Source organism: Notothenia rossii (assembly GCF_949606895.1).
Source record: "Notothenia rossii genome assembly, chromosome: 7".
Lineage (NCBI taxonomy): Eukaryota > Metazoa > Chordata > Actinopteri > Perciformes > Nototheniidae > Notothenia > Notothenia rossii.
Genome location: NC_136905.1, coordinates 6,011,162 through 6,025,615, shown reverse-complemented (window position 1 = coordinate 6,025,615; position 14,454 = coordinate 6,011,162). Strand labels below are relative to the sequence as shown.

General features: G+C 38.5%; 2 protein-coding genes across 2 annotated transcripts in view; one reads left to right on the top strand and one right to left on the bottom strand.

Moving 5' to 3' along the window:
• The window catches only part of LOC307013509 (uncharacterized protein), a 16,224-nt gene extending 4,200 nt beyond the window's left edge, over nucleotides 1-12,024 (top strand). The window contains exons 3-13 of the mRNA XM_079640910.1: nucleotides 1,276-1,561; nucleotides 2,386-2,534; nucleotides 3,208-3,487; nucleotides 3,987-4,139; nucleotides 4,366-4,378; nucleotides 5,739-5,764; nucleotides 8,508-8,581; nucleotides 9,084-9,369; nucleotides 10,194-10,342; nucleotides 11,007-11,292; nucleotides 11,792-12,024. Of these exons, the coding sequence (XP_079497036.1) occupies nucleotides 1,276-1,561; nucleotides 2,386-2,534; nucleotides 3,208-3,487; nucleotides 3,987-4,139; nucleotides 4,366-4,378; nucleotides 5,739-5,764; nucleotides 8,508-8,581; nucleotides 9,084-9,369; nucleotides 10,194-10,342; nucleotides 11,007-11,292; nucleotides 11,792-11,945 (1,856 nt within the window). The 3' untranslated portion in view covers nucleotides 11,946-12,024. The remainder of the gene's footprint in view (nucleotides 1-1,275; nucleotides 1,562-2,385; nucleotides 2,535-3,207; nucleotides 3,488-3,986; nucleotides 4,140-4,365; nucleotides 4,379-5,738; nucleotides 5,765-8,507; nucleotides 8,582-9,083; nucleotides 9,370-10,193; nucleotides 10,343-11,006; nucleotides 11,293-11,791) is intronic.
• A 488-nt stretch (nucleotides 12,025-12,512) lies between these two features.
• On the bottom strand, nucleotides 12,513-14,182 carry LOC307046001 (protein C-mannosyl-transferase DPY19L1-like). Its single transcript, XM_079692090.1, has 2 exons — nucleotides 14,019-14,182; nucleotides 12,513-13,490 (listed from the first exon to the last, which is right to left on the bottom strand). The coding sequence occupies exons 1-2, from the start codon at nucleotides 14,165-14,167 to the stop codon at nucleotides 13,328-13,330; spliced, it is 312 nt and encodes a 103-aa protein (XP_079548216.1). The 5' UTR covers nucleotides 14,168-14,182; the 3' UTR covers nucleotides 12,513-13,327.
• Between the last annotated feature and the right edge of the window lie 272 nt (nucleotides 14,183-14,454).

Genomic DNA, 14,454 nt, shown 5'->3' with positions numbered 1-14,454 from the left:
AAAACGGAACGCACACGCTATGTGTTGTTTGTTTATATCACGTAGTCTGTTCTTCTACTCTGTCTTCCGGTTGTTGCCTCTTTTGAATGACGAATACACACTACCGCCGCCTGCTGGTAAGGAGAGTTATTGCCACTCACGCATGCGCAGTTCGTACGTGCTCGGCTGAAGTCTTTGCGGTGTGTTCCAGTGCGACACTTGGCCAAGACGCAGGAGAACACGGCGACGCAACAGTCGGTGTCGGCATCGGCGAGTTCTCTGGTGACTGCTTGGTGTGTCAGGGCCTTAAAGCTGTCCATAAGCAAGAAAAGCAGGTTTATACAAAGACAGTTTAATTGTCTAGATCAGTGGTTCCCAACCTTTTTTGTCTCGTTTACCCCTTGAGCTGGTCTCCATTCTAGAAGAGCCCCCTCACTCATCTGTGATGATGTGCCTACATTTTTTCTTGTTAAATAATTTTCTTATCGTGTTCAACCCAACTGCTCCTTAGTTGATAAGTCACCCTTAAACTTGAACTTTACACTTATTCTAGCAATTTCAGCATCTTTTGTTAAGACTAGAGCTTTTATTGAGACACTCGAACTTGCTTATCTTTTGTAAACTTTGATAGTTCTGGGGGCAGGACACCAAGCTTAATTAAATTGATTTAAAATGTGTATGTTGTCCCCGTATACCTGGTTGGGAACCACTGGTCTAGATTATAGCTTTAGCTCCAAAAAAAGAGTTATGTAATGCATAACATATTGTAATCTCACTGCTCACATTAGATACTGTATGTGTTGCTGCTCCAATAACTAGTTATTGTTATTGTGGTAATACTGTTTAAATGTAACTGTGAACACATCGCCATGTAAGAAATCCCAGCAAAGCGACACAAACAAATACAGAAAACACATTCAATCCCCAATTCATCAGCACGTGTTCAGTGTTTGGAAATAAAACACTGCATAGACATAAAAACACTGATAAACATATGTATCAAGTTGGCAACACGTGCATGCTGAGGCAACGTGCTGCACATTCAGAAAGCGTAACCCAACTCACAATGGAATAGTTTTTAATGATCACCGTTCACAGGTCTAATATCAACTCATCATTTACTCTCTGAGAAACGTGCAGCATTTCTCTGTTTGTAATTTAAATGTTTCTGTTTTCTTTAGTTGTTGCTTTGTGCGTTGAATATTCAGGACCAGTTATCAGTTGGAACACTAATGTAGCTTAAATCATTTTCCAATGTGTGTATTATAATTATATATTCAACTGTCTCTTTACTAGAAAACGTAGCGTTGCGTGGAAAAGCGGCCCAGTCAAAGCGTTATGGGCACGTGTTTGGATCTGCCAGTAACGCTATTGATGGAAACCGTGACAATAAGTTCCTTTCTGGATCGTGCACCCACACTGATAAAGAAAGCAACCCCTGGTGGAGAGTGGACCTGCTGGAGCCCTACGTCGTCACCTCCGTCATCATCTCCAACAGAGGAGACTGCTGTTCAGAAAGGCTTGACGGGGCACAGGTCCACATCGGCAACTCTTTAGTCAACAATGGTGCATCAAACCCAGTGTAAGACATTTCCTGCACACATTTGATTCATTTGTTTTGTGTAACTGTCTGAGCATTTTGTTTATCTTCTCCTCTCCCCTGTTAACTGCTCACCCCCAGTAGACAGAGGTGTATTAAGATGCTTTACTCGAGTACAAGTACAGATACCCGAGTTTCAAAATATTTCATTATAGGAAAAGTCTTGCATTCAAAAAATTTCTTAAGGAAAAGTACAAAAGTATTATCAGCAAAATGTACTTAATGATTAAATGTACATATGTATGTGACATTTCTAGATACATTCATGCATTAAGAAGCATTTTACAAGTTGAATTGTATTTATATGATTTGACTGTTTTGTGACTTAAAGAGTTAGTCCCCTCGTTTAATTGTTAGAGATACATTTAGTTAAAAGTAGCTAAAGCTGTTTAATGAATGAACTGGAATGAAATGACATTATTTCCGTATTTAAACGTAGAGGAATAGGAGGAGAAAGTAGAATTAAATGGAAATACTCAAGTTAAGTACAAGTACCTCTGAACTGTAAATGTACTACCCACCTCTGCCTGTAGATTCTCATAGAAACTGTTCCTAAATGTTTCAACCATGTCATTTTACTTATTTGCATTGCTTATCAGAAATATAGGCAATGCTGAAGTGCGTTAAACTTGCATCGTCTTTAATATCTCGCAGTGGGTGCCCCCCTGATTGCAAAAAGGACTCAGATTGTATAGAAGTCTATGATGAAATCACCAGTTACCTTTTATCTAACTGCTGAAGCCTTAGGGGTATAACATGTCATTCATGTTATTCTTTCTTTCTCACTTTTCTTCTCTTTGTTTTAGGGTTGGTACAATTTCTAGAATAAAGTCATTGTACACTCTGACTTTCACTGATCGTGTGGAGGGACGCTATGTGACTGTGCGTATACCGGGTAAAGGAAAGATCCTTACCCTCTGTGAGGTGGAAGTCTACGGGTACCCTGCCCCAACTGGTGAGGGTTTGAGATCTTACATAAATAATGTGTGATTTCCATCCAAACAAGGAACTGTCATATCAGCCAAGTGGCTGAAAAGTGAACTCAATGCAGAAGTGCCTTAAACCTGCATTCTTTCTAAAGGTCTGATTGTGTAGAAGTCTATGAAAAATGTTCCTGCAACTCACTTGATGTATTACTGCTGGAAAGAGTGTAACTATTAGTTTATGATCTCAATTGTTTGTTTCAAGTCTTCTTCAATCCAGCATGATGTTCAAGTTGTAAAATATGGTCCCATTGATAGGAAAAAGAGAAAGGATGTACCAGCCTCTCATGTCACTTATGATTACTAAAACAGCTCTTATTTTATTTAAAGTTTAATTTGCCAAAACTGACATTTAGTTAAACTTAGTGCAGTTGTAGTTATATATAACTTTAACTATAGACTCAATATATTATAGATTACAGTATAATAATACTTTAATTCCTCTTTTCCAATAACAAATAACTATATGGTAGTTATTTGTTTACATATGGTGGGGTTATCCCTTTTATGTCCTTCATCCTGAAGGCAAATTAAATCAAATCTTTTGAGAGTCATGGTGAAACAGAATAATAAAGAATAATCTGCATCAGGAGTCATACATGTTATTGATTTAAACTAAATCTTTGATTTGTTTTTTTGTTGCAGAAGAGAACCTGGCCATTCAAGGAAAAGCCGCACAGTCATCACTGTATTCGTTTTACAATGCATTTTATGCCATTGATGGGAATCGGTCCCCCAAGTGGGTTGAGGGTTCCTGCAGTTGCACAGCCTGTGAATTGAACCCCTGGTGGAGGCTGGCTCTGCCCCAAACACACAAAGTGTTTTCTGTAAAGATAACCAACCGAGATGAAGTCCCCGAACGACTCAATGGAGCCGAGATCCGCATTGGAGATTCTCTTGTAAACAATGGTGCTCACAATCCCAGGTAACTTAAAGCCTGTCCTATTACAATACTAATATTAAAAAGTCACTAAATTGGTATTTTGTTGGAACACGTTTGAGGAACATTATTCAGTTTTTCTCTCTCAAGTTTACCTGGTGATACATTTTGGATTAAAAATCCTTACATTGCCAATAAATAGGATTGGAGCGGGAATACCCTTCATGTATGAATGATTCCTCCAATGTGTTCTGATCCGATCACAGAAATGGACAAATACCAAGGTCGCCAAATGAAAGGCCTGATCGAGGGTCGTCCATTGTGATTCTGTGACATGAGTTGAAAACATTAATTTAAACATCACTGAAATATAAATATTGTTCATTATCAAGCCCTAATTAAAAGATCTGCAACCAACATTCTAACCAAGTAAAGCGTAGAAACCTAATGACGCTTTGAGTGCATGTTGAACTTAAAATGAAAAGCCTGTTACTTCAATAAACCCTTCCCGAGGTTAATGTAGTGATTTCTGCTTCTTCTACAGGTTTGCTTTAATCTCCAGCATCCTGGCAGGTCAAACTGCTGTGTTCAAGGTTCCCAACGGGATGGACGGCCGCTATGTTTACATAGGTATCCCTGGAAGAGTGGAGTACCTGACCCTCTGTGAGGTGGAGGTGTATGGCTCTGCACTGGATTAGCATTCAATGTAATGGATTTGCAAAGATGCTGTAATGTGTAAACAAAGCATCCAAAATAAAATGTGCATCTTAAATGTCATTGTTTGCATGACGTCAAGATTTACTGGTGGAGATTGCAACAAAAGTCTGCCCTGACTTTTGCTTTTACACGGGACTTGTACACCTTCTGGGAATGTGCTTGTCTTATGCCATAAGAAAATAACTGATACTTTTGTTTTCTATCAGTCATTTAAGAACCGTGAAAGCAGGTTCTGAAGCCAAGTTTTTTATTTATTTAAAAACTGACAAAATAGACAAATATTATAAAAGACATCTGAAAGCTTTCTTACCCAAAGTTAGATCAGAAGATCAATCCCCATCATGTCTGTAAGAGTGGTATCTTGATAACTGAAGGGCCACCAACAATATTAAAGTTCACACAACTAATGTATGTCTGGAGGCCCAAACAAAGTGTCCTCTGTATGCCTGAGCTGTTTATGTGTTTTTCTGTAGAAAGCATTAATAACAAGACTTCCTTTGGCAAAAAATACAATAAGACAGACAGAGAACCTTGTTAAGGCCGTACAGTTGTATTTCACAAAGAAATTGGATATTTAGAAAAAGGTTCTGACAGGGCACAGTTAGAGGCAGTCTACTTGTTTGGCGTAAAAAACACAACTCTTTCTGTCATTTTATAACTGGATTAAGAATGAAAGTGTGCCTGCTGAAAGCTGAATGATATGCATTAACAATTGTATTTCAAAGCTTCCAAACATGGGAAGAGAATTGTCCAAAGACTCTTTAAACACTGCTGGCCTCTAAAGAAACATTTCAACAACTTTTGAAAACTACAACTACAGAAACATGTGGATTAATGAAGTTTAATATAATCAAGTGTTAAATCAGACTTTAGTTCCACCTGGAGTAAATCCACCAGCTACCCTGCAGTATACAAAGTCATTCAAACTAGCTGCACCTTCACCAGCTTTGAGAACACTTTCATGATCAATCATTATAAAACATATCATATCTATTATTCTGAAATGGACCAATCTGCACAATCACTACTTTCACTTTTGGCGCTTTAATTATATTTTGAAGCTAATACTTTTTTTACTTTATAAATATTTTGCATGCAGGACTTTAACTGTAACAGAGTTTTCCTACACTTTGGTACTTCTACTTTTACTTAAGTAGAAGATCTGATTACTTTTCCCACCTCTGCACACAGCATCATATAAACATATATTTCTCTTGCATTTGTAGCTATGAGACAATATATATATATAATATATATGTCAATGTGATAAACTAAATCCTAGTTAAATGAAACTGTTGGATCAGTGCAGTTATCGCTCTGTGATTAAAGCAATGGTTGCGCAAACATGAACTCATATGAATGTTTCATCAGTTGTCCTTAGATGACCACTGGAACCTTGATCTGTTGACTAGAACTGGGTTCATGTGCCTGGGAGGATACTACATGGCATTCAGTGATTGGATGCTGATCATGATTATTGATTGACTTTGGGGGAAGATATCAAACAAATAGCTCAGCTTTAAGGGTTTTTATCTACAGACACTTCCTGAAGTTCTGAGATCAAGTCACTTTGACTCAGTTATTTTGTTCTCACTGGGAATCAGGGTAAGCATCTCAATTCTCATTCCTACTATTTTTTTTTAAAATCTTGTATGTTTGAAACATTTTGTATTAATATTAATGTTTTGCAGCAGTGGAAGAAATATTCGGCTCCTTTACTTAGGTAAAAGTACTAATACTGCAATGTAAATGACTCCATTGCAAGGAAAATACTGCATTGAGAATGCTACTTAAGTAAACGTTTTTAAGTAAAAAAACCAACTCTAATTCCCAAAAAATCTTCACATTTGAAAAGCTAGAACTTTGAAAGATATTTACACTCAAAAATGTATTAAACAATTAGTAGAAGCAAAAACAGAAATTCTGGTTAATAATCTGGGGAGATTTACTCCTGGGATCAAACCGGAGGTAACAAGTAATGAAATGTACTTTCCAGTGACCTCCTGAAAAAACTGGATAAATAAAGATCTATCTTATCTTAATGTTGAACTTTAACTCATTGAACTTTACCGTTACAATCACTGATCCTGCCTTTCTAACAGTAAGAAAAATGTACAATATGGTCAGTTAGTTGGAATGCTGTGAACAGCATTCCAACTAACTGTTCTTCTACGCACGAAAAGTTTATTATTCCGCCGACTTATTTTGCCGCGCGTCTTCTCCCGCGTTGAACATCGCAGAAACTCCGTTCAAACATCAAAACGTTCAGCTCGGTCGGGAATCGATGGCTATTACTTTTCTCATTCATAACTTTCATAATTCCAGAGATACATCCCATAATTCATCCCATTTTTAACATTTTAACTTTAACATTGCGCAGCTCGTTAAGGCAGAGTGCGTGATGTCAGAGTTAGAGTGGAGGACAGTTTGAAATTTGCCTTCATATATTTTTTTTAAACTGCCATAATTCCCAAACCCTACATTCCTGAGACATAATCTTTCATGAGAAACGTAGGAAAACATCCCGTAGCTTGAAAAATGACAAATAATTAAGCACAAATAATTAAACAAAGTGCCTCTTGAGGGCATGAAGTGACAAAAACGTTCAACATGTCTCCATTAAAGCCCATTGTAGTTTCAGGCAGATATTTCCTCACAGCAGCAGCGGCACACCTTTAGTTAAACTGCCAAAAAGGCCACATTATTAACCCGAAAGTACACAAAAATTACACTTCAGATACTCAACTTCCTTGACATGCTTCACGTTTTGAAATTTCACAGATATCTGTTATCGTTCTTCCACAAAACGTTCACATGTAAGAGGTTCATCTCTCATTCAGAACAATGAAGCCTTTGAAGTCTAGGCACCTCGCTAGCTCAACTATAAACACCTGTGCAATGGAACACGATGATGTCATCACTCCAACTGACATGCTCAGAGCAGCAGACTTCAGATAGCAGTGTGCAAACAGTCCAGCCGTGAAGACATCTACGGGACAGTTTTGAGATTTCTTCAAATGCCGTTGCCATGGCAACAAAATGCTCACCTTGAAACACGGTTTTCTCATAACTTCAGTGAAAATACTCCAAACAGCCCAGAACTTCACAGGTTTGGTAACAATGCAGCCATCAACGCATATAAGCGTAGTATGGGGTGTCATCAAATGCCGTTGCCATGGCGACGGACCACTCGCCATGAAACACGATGTGGCTGTAAGTCCCATCGACACGGTCCAATCGTCCCCCAATCTTCACTTGTATATCACCGGTCCATGCCTAAACAGCTCTACGCCAATTCTGAGACCTCACCATGTGCCGTTTCCATGGAAACGCATCCCTCGCCATAAAACATGATGTCGCTATAACTCCTATGAAAAGGTTCTAAAAGTGCTCAAACTTCACATGTGTGCTAACAGTCCAGCCGTGAAGACATCTACGGGACAGTTTTGAGATGTCTTCAAATGCCGTTGCCATGGCAACACAATGCTCGCCATGAAACACGACTTTCAAAAGACTTCAGTGAAAATACTCCAAACAGCCCAAAACTTCACAGGTTTGGTAACAATGCAGCCATCAACGCATATAAGCGTAGTATTGGGTGTCATCAAATGCCGTTGCCATGGCGACGGACCACTCGCCATGAAACACGATGTGGCTGTCAGTCCCATCGACACGGTCCAATCGTCCCCCAATCTTCACTTGTATATCACCGGTCCATGCCTCAACAGCTCTACGCCAATTCTGAGATCTCACCGTATGCCGTTTCCATGGAAACACATCCCTCGCCATAAAATATGATGTCGCTATAACTCCTATGAAAATGTTCTAAAAGTGCTCAAACTTCACATGTGTGCTAACAGTCCAGCCGTGAAGACATCTACGGGACAGTTTTGAGATTTCTTCAAATGCCGTTGCCATGGCAACACAATGCTCGCCATGAAACACGACTTTCAAAAGACTTCATGGAAAATACTCCAAACAGCCCAAAACTTCACAGGTTTGGTAACGATGCAGCCATCAACGCATCTAAGCGTATTATGGGGTGTCGTCAAATGCCGTTGCCATGGCGACAGATCATTCGCCATCAAGTTAGTTCAGAAGTTTGCAGTTCAAATATTCTGCTGCTTTTCCAAGCCTTTTTACTTTCTTTTCTTCTCTCATCACACATTCAAGCCTCCTGTGTTCATGTATCATTTCAATCTAAATTCTTCACTTTCTTCTTACACATTACATTTCAGCATAGCAGTTTAGCGTCACATTTTCAGCATAAAGCATTCCCACTAGCAATTTCTTCAGGAATTGCATTCTCTAGTTTTTTAAATGATATTCTGTTAACGATATCCTCTCGCTCTACCAGAAAGATGAAACTCTGTGTTGTCCTTCTGCTGCTGATCCTGCCGACGTGCTCAGTCTCCACTTATCGTAAGTATGATCCGAGAGGGTCAAGATTAAAATGGAATTATCTGGACGTATTTGCTCCAAAATCCCTGTAGTTGTTGCTTTTTTTCCTTTAAGATAAAAACTGCAGGATTTTTGTATTGCGTAGAAAGTTTTTAGGCCGATTAGTATCGATTATACTGTTGCTCAAGGCATTGCAATGTAAGCAAACAAACACAGAGAAACTATTTAGCAACACCACTGCAAATGCACACAGTACAACCAAACTCACATTACACAAAGACAAAGACATAAATGCACTATTTGGAAAATAACATAATAATAATGTTCAGTATTCAAACACAGGTCATATATCAAGCTAATAAGCAATAATTAACTCCATGACCGATGAACTCTCCCAACAACTTGCAGCCTTTCTATGACTGGAATGTTTCTGATATGCTGTTTTCTTTGGAGTGTCGTGAGTCCTCAGGACCATCTCAAAGTTATCTATTGAAACACTGACATACCTCTGTCTTCTCTCTAGAAAACGTGGCGTTGCGTGGAAAAGCGACCCAGTCAACCAGTTATGAGCACGTATTTGGATCTGCCATCAGCGCTATTGATGGAAACCGTGACAATAAGTTCCTTTCTGGATCGTGCAGCCACACTGATAAAGAAAGCAACCCCTGGTGGAGAGTGGACCTGCTGGAGCCCTACGTCGTCACCTCCGTCATCATCTCCAACAGAGGAGACTGCTGTTCAGGAAGGCTTGATGGGGCACAGGTCCACATCAGCAACTCTTTAGACAACAATGGTGCATCAAACCCAGTGTAAGACATTTCCTGCACACATTTGATTCATTTGTTTTGTGTAACTGTCTGAGCATTTTGTTTATCTTCTCCTCTCCCCTGTTAACTGCTCACCACCAGTAGACAGAGGTGTATTAAGATGCTTTACTCGAGTACAAGTACAGATACCCTAGTTTCTAAATATTTCATTATAGGAAAAGTCTTGGATTCAAAATGTTTCTTAAGGAAAAGTACAAAAGTATTATCAGCAAAATGTACTGAATGATTAAATGTACATATGTATGTGACATTTCTAGATATATTCATGCTTTAAGAAGCATTTTACAAGTTGAATTGTATTTATATGATTTGACTGTTTTGTGACTTAAAGAGTTAGTCCCCTAGTTTAATTGTTAGAGATACATTTAGTTAAAAGTAGCTAAAGCTGTTTAATGAATGAACTGGAATAAAATGACATTATTTCCGTATTTAAACGTAGAGGAATAGGAGGAGAAAGTAGAATTAAATGGAAATACTCAAGTTAAGTACAAGTACCTCTGAACTGTAAATGTACTACCCACCTCTGCCAGTAGATTCTCATAGAAACTGTTCCTAAATGTTTCAACCATGTCATTTTACTTATTTGCATTGCTTATCAGAAATATAGGCAATGCTGAAGTGCGTTAAACTTGCATCGTCTTTAATATCTCGCAGTGGGTGCCCCCCTGATTGCAAAAAGGACTCAGATTGTATAGAAGTCTATGATGAAATCACCAGTTACCTTTTATCTAACTGCTGAAGCCTTAGGGGTATAACATGTCATTCATGTTCTTCTTTCTTTCTCACTTTTGTTCTCTTTCTTTTAGAGCTTTTACAATTACTACAGTAGAGGCATTGTACACTCTGACTTTCACTGATCGTGTGGAGGGACGCTATGTGACTGTGCGTATACCGGGTGAAGGAAAGGTCCTTACCCTCTGTGAGGTGGAAGTCTACGGGTACCATGCCCCAACTGGTGAGGGTTTGGGATCTTACATAAATAATGTGTGATTTCCATCCAAACAAGGAACTGTCATATCAGCCAAGTGGCTGAAAAGTGAACTCAATGCAGAAGTGCCTTAAACCTGCATTCTTTCTAAAGGTCTGATTGTGTAGAAGTCTATGAACATTTTTCCTGCAACTCACTTGATGTATTACTGCTGGAAAGAGTGTAACTATTAGTTTATGATCTCAATTGTTTGTTTCAAGTCTTGTTCAATCCAGCATGATGTTCAAGTTGTAAAATATGGTCCCATTAATAGGAAAAAGAGAAAGGATGTACCAGCCTCTCATGTCACTTATGATTACTAAAACAGGTCTTATTTTATTTAAAGTTTAATTTGCCAAAACTGACATTTAGCTAAACTTAGTGCAGTTGTAGTTATAGATAACTTTAACTATAGACTCAATATATTATAGACTACAGTATAATTACTTTAATTCCTCTTTTCCAATAATAAATAATATATGGTAGTTATTTTTTTATATATGGTGGGGTTATCCCTTTTATGTCCTTCATCCTGACGGCAAATTAAATCAAATCTTTTGAGAGTCATGGTGAAACAGAATAATAAAAAAAAATCAGGAATCATACATGTTATTGATTTAACCTAAATCTTTGTTTTATTTTTTTGTTGCAGAAGAGAACCTGGCCATTCAAGGAAAAGCCGCACAGTCATCAGTGTATGGGAGTCGCGATGCATATAAGGCCATTGATGGGAATCGGTCCCCCACGTCGTCCTCGGCTGAAGGTTCCTGCACTCACACAAAAAATGATTTGAACCCCTGGTGGAGGCTGGCTCTGCCCGAAACACACAAAGTGTTTTCTGTTAAGATAACCAACCGAGATGCATTCCACGAACGACTCAATGGAGCCGAGATCCGCATTGGAGATTCTCTTGTAAACAATGGTGCTGACAATCCCAGGTAACTTAAAGCCTGTCCTATTACAATACTAATATTAAAAAGTCACTAAATTGGTATTTTGTTGGAACACGTTTGAGGAACATTATTCAGTTTTTCTCTCTCAAGTTTACCTGGTGCTACATTTTGGATTAAAAATCCTTACATTGCCAATAAATAGGATTGGAGCGGGAATACCCTTCATGTATGAATGATTCCTGCAATGTGTTCTGATCTGATCACAGAAATGGACAAATAGCAAGGTCGCCAAATGAAAGGCCTGATCGAGGGTCGTCCATTGTGATTCTGTGACATGATTTGAAAACATTTATTTAAACATTACTGAAATATAAATATTGTTCATTATCAAGCCCTAATTAAAAGATCTGCAACCAACATTCTAACCAAGTAAAGCGTAGAAACCTGATGACGCTTTGAGTGCATGTTGAACTTAAAATGAAAAGCCTGTTACTTCAATAAACCCTTCCTGAGGTTAATGTAGTGATTTCTGCTTCTTCTACAGGTTTGCTTTAATCACCAGCATGTCGGCAGGTGAAACTGCTGAGTTCAAGGTTCCCAACGGGGTGGACGGCCGCTATGTTTACATAGGTGTCCCTGGAAGAAAGGAGTACCTGACCCTCTGTGAGGTGGAGGTGTATGGCTCTGCACTGGATTAGCATTCAATGTAATGGATTTTCAAAGATGCTGTAATGTGTACACAAAGCATTTAAAATAAAATGTGCATCTTAAATGTCATTGTTTGAATGACGTCAAGATTTACTGGTGGAGATTGCAACAAAAGTCTGCCTTGACTTTTGCTTTTACACGGGACTTGTACACCTTCTGGGAATGTGCTTGTCTTATGCCATAAGAAAATAACTGATATATTTGTTTCTATCAATCATTTAAGAACAGTGAAAGCAATGGTTCTGAAGGCAAGTTTTTAATTAATATTTATTAATTAATGTAATTGTTTTTATTATAAAAGATAAATATTATAAAAGACATCTGAAAGCTTTCTTACCCAAAGTTAGATCAGAAGATCAATCCCCATCATGTCTGTAAGAGTGGTATCTTGATAACTGAAGGGCCACAGACAATATTAAAGTTCAAACAACTAATGTATGTCTGGAGGCCCAAACAAAGTGTCCTCTGTATGCCTGAGCTGTTTGTGTGTTTTTCTGTAGAAAGCGCCCTCTCGGGGAAAGCCTGCAATTGAATGAATTTGTTTATTTTTACAGTGGAATCTAGCTGTCAGTTGGCTGTAGGTGGCTGTCAGTTAGCTTTCAGTTGGCTGTCAGCTAGCTTTCAGTTGGTTGTCAGCTAGCGATCAGTTGGCTGTGAGCTAACGGTCAGCTAGCTATCCCATAGCTGGGAGAGGGATACCTAAGTGAGTGCATTAGTAAATCTCGGGAAGAAAGCAATAAAACCTATTTAATTAAATATTGAATGGTCATTAATGTGCCACGAAGAAGGAACCAACGACTGCTACCATTTACATGAAATCTACTGCTATAAATAGGTTGAGGTGACTTTTACAAAACCTACTAACTGATAGCTTTTGATTACTAATCGTTACAGCAACCCAAATACACAGCTTTAATAACAAGACTTCCTTTGGCAAAAAAATACAATGAGAAAGAAAGAAAATCTTTTTAAGGCCATGCAGTTGTATTTTACAAAAGGTTTGGGTATTTACAAAACAATTCTGACAGGGCACAGTTAGAGGCGGTCTACTTGTTTTGCCATAAAAAACACAACTCTTTCTGCCATTTTATAACTGGATTAGGAATGAAAGTTTGCCTGCTGAAAGCTGAATGATATGCAGTAGAAATTGTATTTAAAGGTCCCATGTCATGGCCATCTCTACTGATCATAATTCCATTATTGAGGTATTCTAAAATAGATTTATACTGTGCAATTTTCCAAACTCACATTAGTTTTCTCATACAGCATCTCTGTAAAGTATGTGTATTCGCTCTCTGTCCTAAACGGCTTGTTGGAGCTCGCCCCTCCTAGTGAAAGATCAACAGGTGCTGAACTAGTCCATCTCACGGTGTTATCTGAGATCTTTGGAGACTTTGAGAACTTTGTAGATGTCGTTGGAGAAGACTGTGGTGAAGTGGGGTCGTGAGCTTCTGGACATGTGGGTGCAAAGGGGAACTTTACCAACGTTTTGGGAATCCTCAATGTCCCAGATCTCTGGCATGCTGCACCCGGGCCTGAGCGAAGAGAAAGGAAGACAAAGTTCATGAGAATTACACACTATTTGTCCTGAAATTCAAGTCAATTTAGATATTTTAAATGATTATATATAATATATTTACATAACCATGTCCTAAAATGGGTGCCATGATTTAACCATACAGAAACACTCTTTCCAGCACCAGGCCCTATTATGCTTGTAGGGGGTTCCCCTCTTCTGTAGTGTGATTTATAGGTTTTTGTGTCACATTAGAGGAGATAGAACTATGAACCTGAACATTTGCATAATATTTCCTCTTTAGTCCAAAAATTCAAGTTTACAGTTTAACCCCAGATCAAATGCATATTAAAGGGTCTTGCAAATATTATCTTCTGTGATTGTAATGTTTGTTGAGTGTCTGAACACTAAATATTATTCCTTGTTGATGTTGCATTAAAGATTCCAGACTTTATCTTGCTATACAGTGTTATCATATTATAAAATAAGAAATGACAAAAAAACAGGTTGAAAAGTCCCCCCTCCCGTGAGAGGGCTCTGGAGGTACCTGGTTCTCCGGGTGCACCAGGAATCCTCCAGGACGAAGAAGTCCACCCCCAGCGTCTTCAGGTTCCCCTTCACTGTGTCTGCAGACATGCGGCTGTACATGGAGTACACCAGCTTGGTTCTCTCCCTGCGAGGAGCACAATTAAGCATTGATACGGTGCACAAGTTGGAGAATAACTACATGTAAAGTATAGCTGCAGTACAGAGGTGCAAGAAGTAACTATTTAAATACAATTGTGAAGTCACTTTGTTACCATTTAAAGTGTGGCATTTAAAATCGTTAGCATCAACATATAATTAAAGTTACTCTAAACGTGTAATAACGTGCTTTAGTAGGTGGTTTGGGTTAAAAAGCTGTCAAGTTTACAGTGTTAACAAAATAAAATATACTGCTGTTTCTGGTTTAGTTTGCGATGGATATATTTAGTTATTGTTTT

Excerpts from the sequence above, each read along its gene's own strand:
- LOC307046001 (XM_079692090.1), bottom strand. The coding sequence starts at position 14,167 with ATGCTTAATTGTGCTCCTCGCAGGGAGAGAACCAAGCTGGTGTACTCC. Across the intron at positions 13,491-14,018 it reads TGGTGCACCCGGAGAACCAG|GCCCGGGTGCAGCATGCCAG; the intron begins GTACCTCCAGAG and ends CTCTTCGCTCAG.